Source organism: Polyodon spathula, chromosome 4 (assembly GCF_017654505.1).
Source record: "Polyodon spathula isolate WHYD16114869_AA chromosome 4, ASM1765450v1, whole genome shotgun sequence".
NCBI lineage: Eukaryota > Metazoa > Chordata > Actinopteri > Acipenseriformes > Polyodontidae > Polyodon > Polyodon spathula.
Genome location: NC_054537.1, coordinates 46,954,003 through 46,968,451, shown reverse-complemented (window position 1 = coordinate 46,968,451; position 14,449 = coordinate 46,954,003). Strand labels below are relative to the sequence as shown.

Genomic DNA, 14,449 nt, shown 5'->3' with positions numbered 1-14,449 from the left:
AGGTTCTGTGTGTTTAGGCATTTGTTTACATTTCGCACAACTTGCAACTCTGTTTAAATTCCACAAGCATGTAAAGTAACCCTACTGAACTGTAATATAGCTTTAAGTTTCGCAAGAAAGAACAATGCTTTGTATTAAATCGTAATGGTGTTTTAAATCTCACAAGCGTGTTACAATCCTCCAATAGAAATGTAGAAATGTGCTCCCACTCTGTAGTTGGAGTTGGTTTAAAGTATTCAGACTGAATCAATGTGAGATATCAGTCAGGAAGCATGGACATTGCCCAACTGCACTGGGAAAGTATTTTTTAAATTTTTTTGCAGGTTATTTTATTTTTTCACAGAGAAATGGGTTAAGTCAACATGAATTTAGTAACCATTTTCTGTGTTTTTCTGGTGTTTAATGGATATCGATTTCATTTTTTTGTATCGAGAGGGGTGTTTTATTGATTTTGAATCGGATAATCAGATTTTGAATCAGTTTAATCGAAAATCAGCCCTAATCGTGTATCAAAATAAATACAATTACATACAATTCATATTGTGTTATTGATCCTGAATCATGATCAATTTTGACCAAACATAGATTTTTCTAAGCAGTAGCTTCATATGTTACAATAATTCATATAAGAAAAATATCAACACCAAAGGTCCCGGTGTCCTGACATTTTACTCAAAAATGTTTTTTTTAAGTCCAGTTTTTCAGCCTCTACCTATAGCGAGACATACTCTGAATAACTTTTGTCAAAATAAAACAAGTATTGCAGTGAAAACAAAATAATATTAAAAGACAAGGTACTAGGGTAATGAATGGTGAATCGTGACTATCACAGACATATGTGCTTATTCCTTAGTGCGCCATGTACTTTCATTTAGTTTATAGTCAATATGAATCTACATTTATGCAATGTGGTAATTTTGTAGCTGTTCAGTTCTGGAGGGATTTAGCCCAGGCAGAGCAGCGAGAGGTTGCAAGCATCCAAATTCGCCAGGTAAAACTACATCAACAACATTAATAAATAGAGCCTGACACAGTGAGTAAAGAAAGAAAGAAAGAAAGAAAGAAAGAAAGAAAGAAAGAAAGAAAGAAAGAAAAATGCCAAAATGTACTTTTCATCATCATCATCATATTATTATTATTATTATTATTATTATTATTATTATTATTATTATTAATAATAAATAATAATAATAATAAAATAATAATAATAATAATAATAAACTCAACTCAATATAAAAGTATGGAATATGTGTAACACAGACATTAGCTAACTTTAAGAAAAAAATTTCTAAGAGTGAGAGGGTGGCTATTTAAATAACCATTAAAATAGGCTATGTTTAAATGGTTTAATTAGTCTTTTCAATTATATAATAATGTGTCCCAGTTTTGAGCTTTGAAAATCTGATCACCCTATCCCATTCTTTCTAACCACAACATGATTCTACAATAAACTTGCCAGTGTCAGTGGGTGACATTATGATCATTAAGAAGCTCTGCTGTATGCAGATATTTTTAATTGTGCATTACAAAAACCAAGACCAAACACAAATCATTGTTGGATCCCGAAGGTTTGTACTTACTCTCGTATGGCTCCTTATTTGCCAGAATGACCCAGACTACAATGCCAAAACTGTATACGTCTGATTTTTCAGTGGATCTGGTGTGGATGCTGTCCAGGTGTTCCGGGGCCATGTAATAAAGAGTGCCTGCGTTGGTCTGTGTTTTCCTATGTGAGCGGCTCTGCCTTCTGGACTCCTCCTTGGTCAGTTTGCTCCAGGCTTGACAGGTGGCCAGCCCGAGGTCTGCAATCTTCATCAGTAAGAAAACCAGACAAAGTACATAAGCAACATCCACATCACCCACAAAAGATACAAACAAGAACAAAATATCTGTGGCGCTGAAGTTTCTCTGTCATAAGATCTACATAGGCACAATCTTTAGTACTACATCATTATGCAGATCATATTCAGAGAATACCTAAGAACTCTTGATCAACTAAAATTCAAAATCCAGTTTCACTGCAAAATTTGTATTTCTCATCATATAGTTAAAAAATATCAATGTAGTATGTGTACCACTTACATTTCTAGAACATTGACAGTACATGCAGTTCCAATGTGTTACAAAATATTCATTTTCTACTTTGTAAGTAAATGTAACTTGCTTAGATCTAGTTATAAGCTGGCTGTACAATAGTACAGTAAGTGTATGGTTAGTAACAGTGAACTGCAGGCCCTGAAAACCATTGTTTTATTTGTATAAGAAAGTACCTTTACATGAACATCTTTATCAATTAAGATGTTCTCAGGTTTAAGGTCCTTGTGTACAATGTTTTTCTGGTTTAAATAAACCATCCCTTCAATGATCTCTAAAATGATTCTTCCCTTTATGGAAATTGGCACAGATACCTGAAGCAAAGAAAACATGAACTGCATTACTGAAATGTTTTTTTTTTCTGTTATCTAAATCATTTCATGACAAAATCTTCATAGGGAAAAATATTTTCACCAAAGCTTAATTGAAGCCTTCTGCTAATATAATTGCAATTGGAGTACAAAAATTGAATACACACTTAATTTATTGCATTACATTTAAAGCAAAGCCTTTTTTATTTTAAAAATAAGCAACAACACAGTTCCTCTTTAAATACACACATTTTTGAGCAGCATAAGCAGGTTGCCTTTGGGAATGTACTCCATCACAAGGGCGTGGTTGCCTTCTTCTAAGATCACACCAAGCAGCTTTACAATCCTTTCATGAGTCAGTCTGTTCATTATTTCACCTTCGTCCAGGAGGGCTTTAGAGCTGAGGCAGGAAATCAACAGTGATACACTAACCATATCAAAGCAGTGACCTAAAGACCTGGATCTAATGTCTCTACCTAAAATTCTACAAAAATCTAACACACATTCCAGCTACAAAAGTCACCTAGTCATCTGTGCAACTTGTCACTGTACAGTACACACATAATTAATTTTCTGCTAAGTATATCACATGTTAAAGAGTTCAAGATGGTTCCTTAGTTCCATGACAGCAGTCTCTCCTTGGGTATCCCTCATAGCAGTACTACAAACCCCATGAATTGACTTACTCAGTGCATAGTGGTCCTGTGTAGACTGTTTTTAACACCACAAAGCCATGTGTCTCATGAAGACAAAGTGAAACCTTCCCAAATCCCCCATAGTCCAGAAGCTCTTTCTTGGTGAACTCTTTGGAGCTCATGCGGATACTGTCCAATGCCATGGCTCTTCTTCAAGTACGTTACCTTATTAAAAGACTTCAGAGGGAAAACAAGGCTATTAGTAATACTGTAGCAATACATTTGCTTCATTCTGTTTAAAGTGGTTGTCGCTAACAAAATAATTGTCTTATCTGTCGCTAAAAAACATACATTTTTAATTTGACACATCTGTTTTCATGCCTGATACTGTAGCTGGTGCTTAATTTGTACAGAAAGAGGTGCTGGGGCACAAGCAATGACAATATAAACGTTCTTAAGAACCGCACATTAAACATTATAACACGTTTATTTGAAAGAGTATTGTACGTACTAGTGTTAGATGTTTAAAATCACGCATTCTACATCACATAGAAAGTAGTAGTATGTGCAGAAAAATAAATTAAAAACAACTGCATTAAAATAAATAAATAAATATGCTTGTAAGTATACATAGGCACTTAAACCATAGGGCAGAGGGGGATGTGCCACCTCCACTTTGATTACGGGGGGGGACAGACTATCTATATGTTTTGCCAAACAATTTTTTTTGCAGTGTATAAACAGTATTATTCGTTTGGTTTTGCATTTAAACGGTTTAAAATTAAACACAAAAATGGAAATGCATTTCTGAGGGCTCCAGACGCCCAACACTGATTGTGGCAGGGCAGGGCCCTGTCTGTAAATATTGTGCTGTGGTGATTTGGGGGTGGTTGGCAGGGATGGGGTTAATTTCCTATCCCTGCCAAAATACATGTGAGAATGTGGCTGGAGGTAATTGCCTAATTGATAATTAGGCTCCAGCCACATGAAGCGCCGGTGTTGTATACAATTGTTCCCACCATACAAATTTTCCCAACCCAACTTCCGGTTCCGTCGCAGGATTCTTTTTTTTCCGTAAGGGAATGTTAACAGCACAGACAATGTTTTCATGTTGAAAAATTAATGAAAAATTAACTAACCTTAATACTGTTGCTGAATTACTGTGGGCTGCAAACAAGTAATACCGATCGGCTGCTCACTATACTGCCTCTGAACAGACCTTTGAACAGCTGAGCAACATTACAGATTTGATTGTGAGACTAATTGCATGCTATGGCGATTTAATGTTAATTAAAAGAAAACAGTGACATTGACCCATTAGTGACTGCAAGTAAGTAAGTAATAATTACTACTATGACTACTACTACTACTAATAATAATACTAATAAAATATTATGCAATGCATTTCAAATACTGACAATTAAAAAAAAAATATAGGCCTAAACAATGAAACGTAGGGACTGGGCGAACCCTGGTGTCATTAATAATGTATTTTTTGCTAATAAATATTTAATTACTACAAGCCAATCAGAGCTTTCCACTATTGTGATATCAAATCCTGTGACGGGACCGGAAGTTGGAGTGGGAAAATTTGTACGGTGGGAACTACTGTATACGACACCTGAATGCTGTGTTTCCGTTTTGTTTGTGTGCATACAGAGGGCGAGTACAGGGGAGCTGCAGCTGCAGAGCCAGCACACACCCGATCACAACCCTCACAGCACAGCACAGACAAGAAAGACATGCACCACCATCCCGGGTTTTGGAGAGCACCTAGATTGTCAGTGTGTTTTGTATTTAGGACTAACGTGCTGTGTACCCCCCTGACACCATCGCTATTAGAGGGACAACTTTATTATTTTAAATAATGAGACATTTTGCCACTAAAAGTACTGTCTAGACTTGCAGTCTATCACCCACTTACCACCTGACAGAGCCATACCGTTATTATCATTATTATTAGGCTTCTGAGCAGGGCTTGGGAAGCCTATTGTTAAAGTTTTTTGTTTTTTTGTTTTTTGTTTTTTTTAGGCTTCCCAGCCAAAGGCTGGGAAGCCTATTGTTATTGTTAACAGTTTTATTTATTTTAAATTTTTTTCTTTCCAAAACTTTAAACTGCTGCTGCTTCGAAGCTGTGTGACTGATCAGGTTCTGACTGGGCAGGTAACAAGCTGGATACATTGGCTGTCCCTGCAATCGGCGCTGTGACGCATTTTTCTATAAAACCTTCTTCTAGAAAGCTTCTTCTTGGGAACCGGTGAAGCGATTGATCTGAAACTTGGCAAATATCATCAGCATCCAAACCCGCATTAGGTTTGCGAAGCAGAAGCTGCTGTGATAAATTTTAATGTCAAAATGGCTGCCACAATTCTTATCCAAACGCTCCCCTAACAACAAACTGCTGTTTGAAAACCATTTGACCAACAAACTGAAGATAGCCACCAGTTATACGTTTACATTTGAAATGCATTTCAAAGTTATTTAAATTTTCCTTTTAGCACCCAAGTCAAAAAATTACTTGTGCTCTTTCCAAATCCAAGTCTTAATAATTCTCAGGAGCTTCCATAGTCATGTTTTTCATCCTCACTTAACGAGTGTTTGCTGGTCTGCGAAAGTAGGAAAGATGTCGGAATAGTTCTCAGTAAAAACCCTGTAGGCCTCATCCATGGTCTTAAAGCCATGATTTCTGAGCATTTGTCATACTTGTCCAAATTCTTGGCTGAGAGTTAACATGTAAGATGCTCTGATACAGATTAGTGAGTCGATGCGCTATCAGGGATGTGCACAGCACTACATGGGACACGGACCTCTGCAGGGCTTTATTTATTTATTTATTTATTTATTTATTTATTTATTTATTTTAAACAGGATGGATGCAGGGAGTAGTGTGGAACCTTTGTTTCACGTTTTATTGCATAAAACTACCTCATAATATAAATGAAATTATTGGACAGGGATGAAAAGGGGAAATTATATCTTTTACATCTGCTTTTTAGAAACGCACTGCTGTTATTCTTTGCATTTTATTAAAATGTCCTGAAATGCCCGGGACACATGTAGTTTTTGAAAACGAAGATACCCCGGGTACAAATGTTTAGTTGTACATGAATAAAAAACCCTTAAAAAAAAAAAAAAAAAAAATATATATATATATATATATATATATATATATATATATATATATATATATATATATATATATATATATACACACACACATATACACACTGTGTGTATATATAATATCCCCCTCTATTCACAAATTACACAGAAAAGAAGCAAATTTTTTATATTTTTCTAAACAAACGATTTGCGTAAAAGTGTACTGGTTAATTAGTGTTTATACATAATTTATTTACACATATGCATTCTCTGAATTAATATTGAATAAAAACAAAAGCATCCTTTTAAAATGATGTTGTATGTATTCACAGAGATAATAAACCGCTTCATTGGAGTTTATACGTTTAAAATTCCCGTCCCCAATAAGTAACATCCTGTACACTCCACATCATTTGTTTATTTTTCAAATTGATTCCCACCCACCACTTCTTCATATTCCATTGTTTTTTATAAGTACTGGGACCAGCACTGGCATTTACATTAGCTGGATCCGAGGACACCCCAAAGCCCCAGTGCATTATTTATCAGGAGGTTTTGTTAAACAACTCTTAAACACAGCAAATTGAGATGTCATTTATCTACAAAGCATTCAGAATGTGATTTTTTTTTTTTTTAAAGAAACAGGAACTTTGCCTTCAACATTCCTTGCTGACCTGATAGTGAAGATCAAGCCCAGGAATCTCATTAAGTTAGGTACGTTATATATTATATATATATATATATATATATATATATATATATATATGTATGTATATGTGTGTGTGTGTGTGTGTGTGTGTATATATATATATATATATATATATATATATATATATATATATATAATATGCTTTACTTTGTACATGTACTTAAACATTTACACATAAAAACTAGTTTCAAAATGCTGATGTGAAAAGAATGTGTGGCAAATGATCCATGGGAAAAATCCAAACACTAAGTGGTTCCTACACTGAAAAAGATTGGGAACCACTGATCTAGAATATCCATCAATAGCACTGTTAATGCAGATTCCATAGGGTTTCGGTCAGTTTATCGTAGGAATCAAGATGCCACTGAAAATGAGGGCCTGAGTTATGGTATGTTCTGTGCCTTAACTGAACACCTTGGCTGTTAACAATATTAAGCAAAGGGTCTTACGTCATTCTGGCTGACAACAAATCTTACTTGAATGCATTTCAAGTGCATTCATTTGTATTAATGCAATTGTCCAGATTGTTCAATTTCTTGCATTAAATACAGAGCTAAGTCTGTCAGATTGGTGCTTACACCTAAGTGTTCTACTGCATAACACTTCCAATGCACTAAACAGTCCAAAATTTCCTGAGTTGTGAAAATTTACTTGAGCTAGTGAGATACCGCATTATGTATTTATGTATTTATTTGGTACAAGGTGACTAGCAGGTGTTACAGGGCAATACAGGGTTACAACACAAGCTTAATAAATACAGTTTACAGTAAGTGTAAATAATACTGTAGCAACCCTGGTTCTGCTGTAACTGCATTCGGGAAGGTTCTGTGACCCAGGGTCAACAGTTCAATTGCAGCAGGTGTTCAGCGACGCTGACACCATGGTACAAAACAACATCTAAAACAACCTTTTCATTTTGTTCTACTGTATACTGCATTTACTTATGTCTTATTACAAACATATTCAGACAAACTGCAACTAAACTGGGGAAAAATTAGACACACATGGCAGTATTGTCACTCTCAATCATGTGTAGTTTTATATCGCGTAATTAGCTTTAGTAAGTTATACTTTTTATTATAGTGTGTTTGAGGTTCTACAGCATTTTGGTACCTTAGATACATATAATTGTCTACAGCTCTTCACAAACATTTGTAAGTTTCTGGTGGGACTATCTTACATGGAACTTGCCGCAAAACTTTACAGTTTACTTTTTTGTATTTTTCAGGTGCTGTATTTTAGGTGTGCACGATGGGCCCATGTCAGCTGCGTCAGCATAGCTGAAAGTGCCAAGAACCTCAAAAACATTGATACTGAGTTTATATGTGCTAACTGTGCAATGTAGCCTCAATATTGACGGAAATATTGTTTTATTTTCCTATAAACCATAAAAAATTAAAAATGAGAACCATATTTTTTGTGTTTATGTACAGTGGCTCTCAAAAATATTCACCCCCCTTGGACATTTCCACATTTTATGGTGTAACAACATGGAATCAAAATGGATTTAATTAGAAGTTTTTGCCACTGATCAACACAAAAAAAGTCCATAATGTCAAAGTGAAAAATAAAATCTAAAAATTGTTCTAAATTAATTACAAATATAAAACAGAAAATAATTGATTGCATAAGTACTCACCCCCTTTGCTATGACTCACCTAAATAAGCTCTGGTGCAACCAACTGTCTTTAGAAGTCACATAATTAGTTGAATGGAGTCCACCTGTGTGCAATTAGGTGTTTCACATGATTTCAGGTTAAATACACCTGTCTCTGGGAGGTCCCATAGTTGGTTAGTACATTTCCTAACAAAAACTACATCACGAAGACGAAGGAACATTCAAAGCAAATCCGGAATAAGGTTCTTCAAAAGCACCAATCAGGGGTAGGACATAAGAACATTTCCAATGTTCTTGAATATTCCACAGAGCACAGTAAAGTCCATTATTAAGAAATGGAGAGAATATGGCACAACTGTGAATCTGTCTAGAACAGGCCGTCCTCAAAATCTGGGCAAGAAGGTCACTAGTCAGGGAGGCCACCAAGAGGCCTACGACAACTCTAGAGTAGTTACTGTCTTCCACTGCTGAGCTGGGAGACACTGTGCATACAGCAAAAATAGCCCAGGTGCTTCACAAAACTGGCCTTTATGGGAGAATGGCAAAAAGAAAGCTGTTGTTGAAAAAACTCACCTCAAATCTCAGCTAGAGTTTGCAGAAGGCATGTGGGAGACTCTGAGACCAAGTGGAAGAAGATTCTACGGTCTGATGAGACCAAAATAGAGCTTTTTGGCCTCAATGCTGAGCTATGTTTGGCGCAAGTCTAACACCGCACATCATCCTGAGAACACAATCCATACTATGAAGCATGGTGGTGGCAGCTTCATGCTATGGGATGACTCTCTGTGTCAGGGCCTGGAAAGCTCGTGAAGACATAGGGCAAAATGGATGCAGCAAAGTACAAAGAAATCCTGCAGGAAAACCTGCTGGTCTGCAAGAGACCTGGGACTTGGGAGAAGATTCATCTTCCAGCAGGACAACGACCCCAAACATACAACCAAAGCCACACTGGAGTGGCTTAAAAACAAAAAGGTCAATGTCCTGGGTGCCTCTACCAAATACTGAATCAAGGGGGTGAATAATTACGCAATCAGTTATTTTCTGTTTTGTATCTGTAATTAATTTAGAACAATCTGTAGGTTTTATTTTTCACTTTAACATTATGGACTTTTTTTGTGATCAGTGGCAAAAACTCCTAGATAATTAGGTAACGGCACCAGTACCGAACCCTGTACTTATTAAAATTGTTATTGTTATGTCAATAAATGTTAAGTTTTACAACAACTTTGTGTGTGTTCTTTGCATTTAAAAATGGTTTAATATAGTTCAGAACAGGATAATAAAAGGTCGACCAGCTTATACAGAGCCTTTTTGAATAATCACTTGGGTTGTTGTAAAAGGTAGGTGTGTACATTAGAAGTCAACGCTTGTTTAGCAGAGTCTGCAGTTCAGCTTTCACTTCAGCCTTGACTTTGTTGTACGTCTGTGGAACTATAACCTCAGAGAATTGTTTCCTGCTGGGTACTTGTTATCGTGGGTCCAGGATGTACACCAAGCCTCTGAAGTCTGCAGAATCAACCATTCTGTTTGGCCTGAGTTCTTTAATTTAAAAAAACGTTGAACTTTTCCGTGATCATTTTCACCTTTGCTAAATTAGCTGGATAGTTCACCCCGAGTATAGATGTGATTGTCTGCTTGCCTGAAATCAACGTAATTAGCCTTTACTTGTTCACTGGGACTCAAATTTCCTTCTGCCAGTAAGACCCCTGGGTGATAGCGGTGAACGTGATATACAAGGTCGTTGGTACTGCTGTCATGCCAAATCCACCCCCCCCCCCCATAAAGTAAATTAACAAACGTTATTAATATGCATCCAAACAACAAAACAACCAGCACTATTGGTGTGTCTGTATGAGTTACACGTAAATACGTAAACATACTCACATATCTATGGTTTAATTTTATATATATATATATATATATATATATATATATATATATATATATATATATATATATATATATTAGTACAAAAGTGTTTCATGAAAACTAACAAAATGTGAAATGACAACATAAACAAACTGGTCGTTGAACAAAGTCATCAAATAATGTAACGTGTTTGCGATTAAAACTAAGAAGGGTTAATGAATAAACTTGTAAATGATAACTGTGTGTTAATGAACAAATAAGTTTGGTTTAAAATAAATATTAATGTACAGGAATAATACATTGGGGCCTTATGAGCCTGCAGAGGTAAACATTAATGTACAGGAATAATACAATGGGGCCTTATGAGCCTGCAGAGGTTACTGGAGTCAGGGTTGACTTCAGACTGAGTTAATGTATGTACTCCATGTACATAAGCTTATATATTAGCATATATTAATTAATGTAAACATGTATTTCTATTTTATAGTTGTCCAATGAAGACATAATGTATTGATTCATTATATGTACGTTATTATGTTGCCTTTAATTGTTGTTTGGAATAAATTGGACTACTGTGCTTAAATTGTAGTACACTTCCTGTTAATAAAAAGAGCTATTTATTGAACCGCTGTCAAATAGTACCGCGACAGCTGTTATTTTGGTTCTTTTTTAAACCTATTTCTTCAATTTTGGAATTATGTAGGCATTATAGCTTGTGTGTTGATGTAAAGTATAACAGTGTAATTGTTTAATCTTTCAGTAAATAACGTGTATTACATTATTAAAATATACGGAAATGCCCATCCCTAGCCAAAAGCTCCACTTTGGAGAAAACGTAACACATACCGAGGAGTTTACAACTCTGCATTACTATATAATATCAAGGTAAGTTGGCTTAGTAACATTTTAAAATCATTGTAGATGAAGTTCTAATTGATTTTCACATTTTATTTCCCTTTATTTCACTTGTCGAAACTGTCTCGCTAGAAGTAAGTACATGCATTTATTTTCCATATAAATCCACCCTCTATACATAAGTCCATGCATCACGATTATCCAGAAAACTGGGCTGCTTCTAAAGGACTCCAATACATTTCTGAAGTGAAGTGCATTTAGAAATGGCTATGGAATGCAACTTTAGATTCGGTCTACAAACATGTCAGCGTGTTTGCGTTGTTTCTGAGATTTAAAGCCACACTTTTTTTTTTTTTTTTAATTACTGTTTTTCTGACAGTACCGAGTACTTTAATGTGAAAAGCAGTTCGCAGTGGCCCAAGTAAGTTTCTCTACGCTGTCTTCAAGAAACACATCACTCTACAATAAAATGTGTATATTAAAAAAGAATAATTCACTTATACTCACTTTGATACATTTGTTTTTTGGGTTGTTTTCTAAACTTCTTAGTCTGTGTTTATTTCCTCTTCACAAGCCAGTGTGAAAGTGAAACTGCGTTGCGTGTTTTAAATTCCAGTAAAAGGCGTTACTATTTCCCTGTAGACGTAGCTAATCAATGTCTGTAACATGGATTTATCTTTCTTTGCATTCTGCGTTTTTAATTCCAGTTACATTGATACAAGTTTTGCCGTTTAAACTAATCTAAATGTTGTTTTAAGAAGTAGAAACAGCGTCTATATGTAGCACACACTTATAACACATTGTGTACATACCGTCTTTGTTATGTAAATAGAATCCCAGACATTTATTCTACATAAATGGACATCCATAACTCATAACCTAGTCAGTTGTGGCAGTTTATCATGACAATCTCTTCATGGAATTCTCTTGATAAATGTTAAGGAGTGTCAATATTAATATTAATAAAACAAAGTCATAACATTAAACAATGTCAGTGACTGAGGTGTTTAGTTTCAATGATCTTGTGCAACTTTTAATTTTATGCTTGAAGAAGCTGGATGCTTAAAACTTATTATAGACATTTGAAAAATGTAGGTAGAATGAATGTTTTTTGCAAAATATTTGACTGAATTGGACTTGAACAGCCTCATTCCCAACAATCCTGTGTGTAAAAAAAAACAAAACATTCAGAACATTTTATGAGTGTGACACTTTTTAAAATTAATTGGTGGCTCAGTTGATTAGGACAGATGTCCCTTACTGTGTTGGTAGTTATACAGTAGTTAAGGTTCACCTACACAATTCAGGTTTATCTTTCATTCCCTTATGTATGTGTTTGTAACTTTGGTTTTACTGTAGTTCCTGTTGCTTGTGATTTATGAAATGGATGCCTATGTCTCTTACACATTTCTGATGTGTCATTTTTGTTTCTGATTTAAACTTCTGAGTAATACATGTTTTTTATAATTACAAAACTTTAGAAGTATCTCTCTGCGACGTAAGCATTTGTTTAATCAAGTTTATGCTTATTTTTCTTCTTGCATCACAGCCTCTCATAAACCCTGTATAATAATACACATTGGTTGTCTTTCAAATGCTTGTTAACTTTTATGAATTAAATCTCCATTATAGGAACATTCCTTGAGAGATTTCCCATTACAAATCTAACAAACTCACTGTTTCGGGGTGGGGGAGGATGGGGATAGGGGAATGACTATTGCATACCCCATAGTAATCATTTTTAAACTAGCCTCATTTTACAAAGCTTGTCCAGGCTTGCTCAGACAGTGCTTTTAAAAACCTGGTAATTTTATTACAAATATGAGATATATAATAATATATTTTATAAATTTTGAGTCTATACAATTTGAAAGTCAGGCCTATTGAGTGTGTTACTACCAAAGAAAAGAGTAGATGAATAGCAAACCAAAGAACAGAAAAAGAGAAGAGACACAGAATTCTAGTTTTTTTCAGAGCAGAGAAAAAGGGAAGTTAAACCACAGCAACTACAAAGTGCAAAAAACAAAAAGAAAACTTCTGTGAAGGTTCTGGAGAAAACAATGCTTAGACAAAAGTGAGCAGATTTTATTCTATTAGTAATTAACAGCTATATTTAATTTTATTAGTAATTAACAGCTATATTTAATTTTATTAGTAATTAACAGCTTTTAAAATACACAACTGAGTACCTAATCCCCCTTTTCACACATAAATGCTACTCGAGACGTTGCAAATACCCATTACACACCACAAAACTGTATAATCTATGCTGGTATAATGCTGTCATAACCCTTTTACACAGCCAGAGGGATCATGTGAGTACAGCTTTCAAACCTGTCAGTCTACAAATCATTTTCATTGCAATGTAAACGAAACAAAATCCCAAAACAAAATGACACCTTCGTTTGTCGAAGAAGTACATTTGGCTGCATTTTGTTTGCTTTTAATTTTCATATTACACAATATAAAAACATGTTAAGTGTCAAATTGCACTAGCGACAGGCACAATGTAGGACACATATTTTATTGCAAAGAAGGCAAAAAAGAAAAGATTACTGTAGTGTACTGTAAACTTCCCTGTGTTTGCTTTGTCCTCTCCTCTCGATTTAATATATATATATATATATATATATATATTATATATATATATATATATATATATATATATATATATATATATTTATATATATATACCACATGGTGTGTGTTATAATACACCACACGAATATTTTTTTTTAAAATGAAAATTTTTAAATATGAAATGCATAGTTTCGTTATTTTTTTTTTTATACTTGTATTAAATGTATTCATCTGTTAAAAAAACTAGATCAGATTTGTCTTTTCAAAGGCGTTGATTGCGCATTGCATACTGAGTGCCAGCAGTTCCCTTTAAAGTATGAAATGTAACCATTACTGAATGGGTGTTTAACTACTAAAAAGACCTGAATCCTGAACATTGTATACTGTAATGGGGAAACAATATAGGCAGAGGAGATGTTGAGTGACTAAGGCAAGAAGAGGAGCAGTACACAGTACTTGCAGCTGAATAAAGTCTTTATTTCATGCCTGCAACTGGCCGTGGGCAAAGCAATGCACAGTGTCCAGGCGATTTTGCAAGCACCTTGCTTACTCAGGCCCTGGGGTATCCTCTGCAGCATCGGGTTGCTGGTCAAACAATAACTCAGCCAGGGCTCTGATCTCCCAGCCAAGCATCAACAAAGTACGGGTTCAGCTGGTAGACTCCTACACGGCAGGC

General features: G+C 35.1%; 1 protein-coding gene across 3 annotated transcripts in view; it reads right to left on the bottom strand.

Annotated features, from left to right (window-relative positions):
• ripk1l (receptor (TNFRSF)-interacting serine-threonine kinase 1, like) overlaps positions 1 to 11,887 on the bottom strand; it is a 32,976-nt gene extending 21,089 nt beyond the window's left edge. For 2 of the 3 annotated variants that reach the window (XM_041248018.1, XM_041248019.1), the window contains exons 1-5: positions 11,701 to 11,887; positions 3,092 to 3,277; positions 2,655 to 2,805; positions 2,271 to 2,408; positions 1,581 to 1,809 (exon numbers count right to left, since the gene is read on the bottom strand). In XM_041248018.1, coding sequence (XP_041103952.1) covers positions 1,581 to 1,809; positions 2,271 to 2,408; positions 2,655 to 2,805; positions 3,092 to 3,243 — 670 coding nt within the window. In that variant the 5' untranslated portion in view covers positions 3,244 to 3,277; positions 11,701 to 11,887. The remainder of the gene's footprint in view (positions 1 to 1,580; positions 1,810 to 2,270; positions 2,409 to 2,654; positions 2,806 to 3,091; positions 3,278 to 11,700) is intronic. The other variant, XM_041248017.1, reaches the window with a different exon arrangement.
• Positions 11,888 to 14,449: the final 2,562 nt, after the last annotated feature.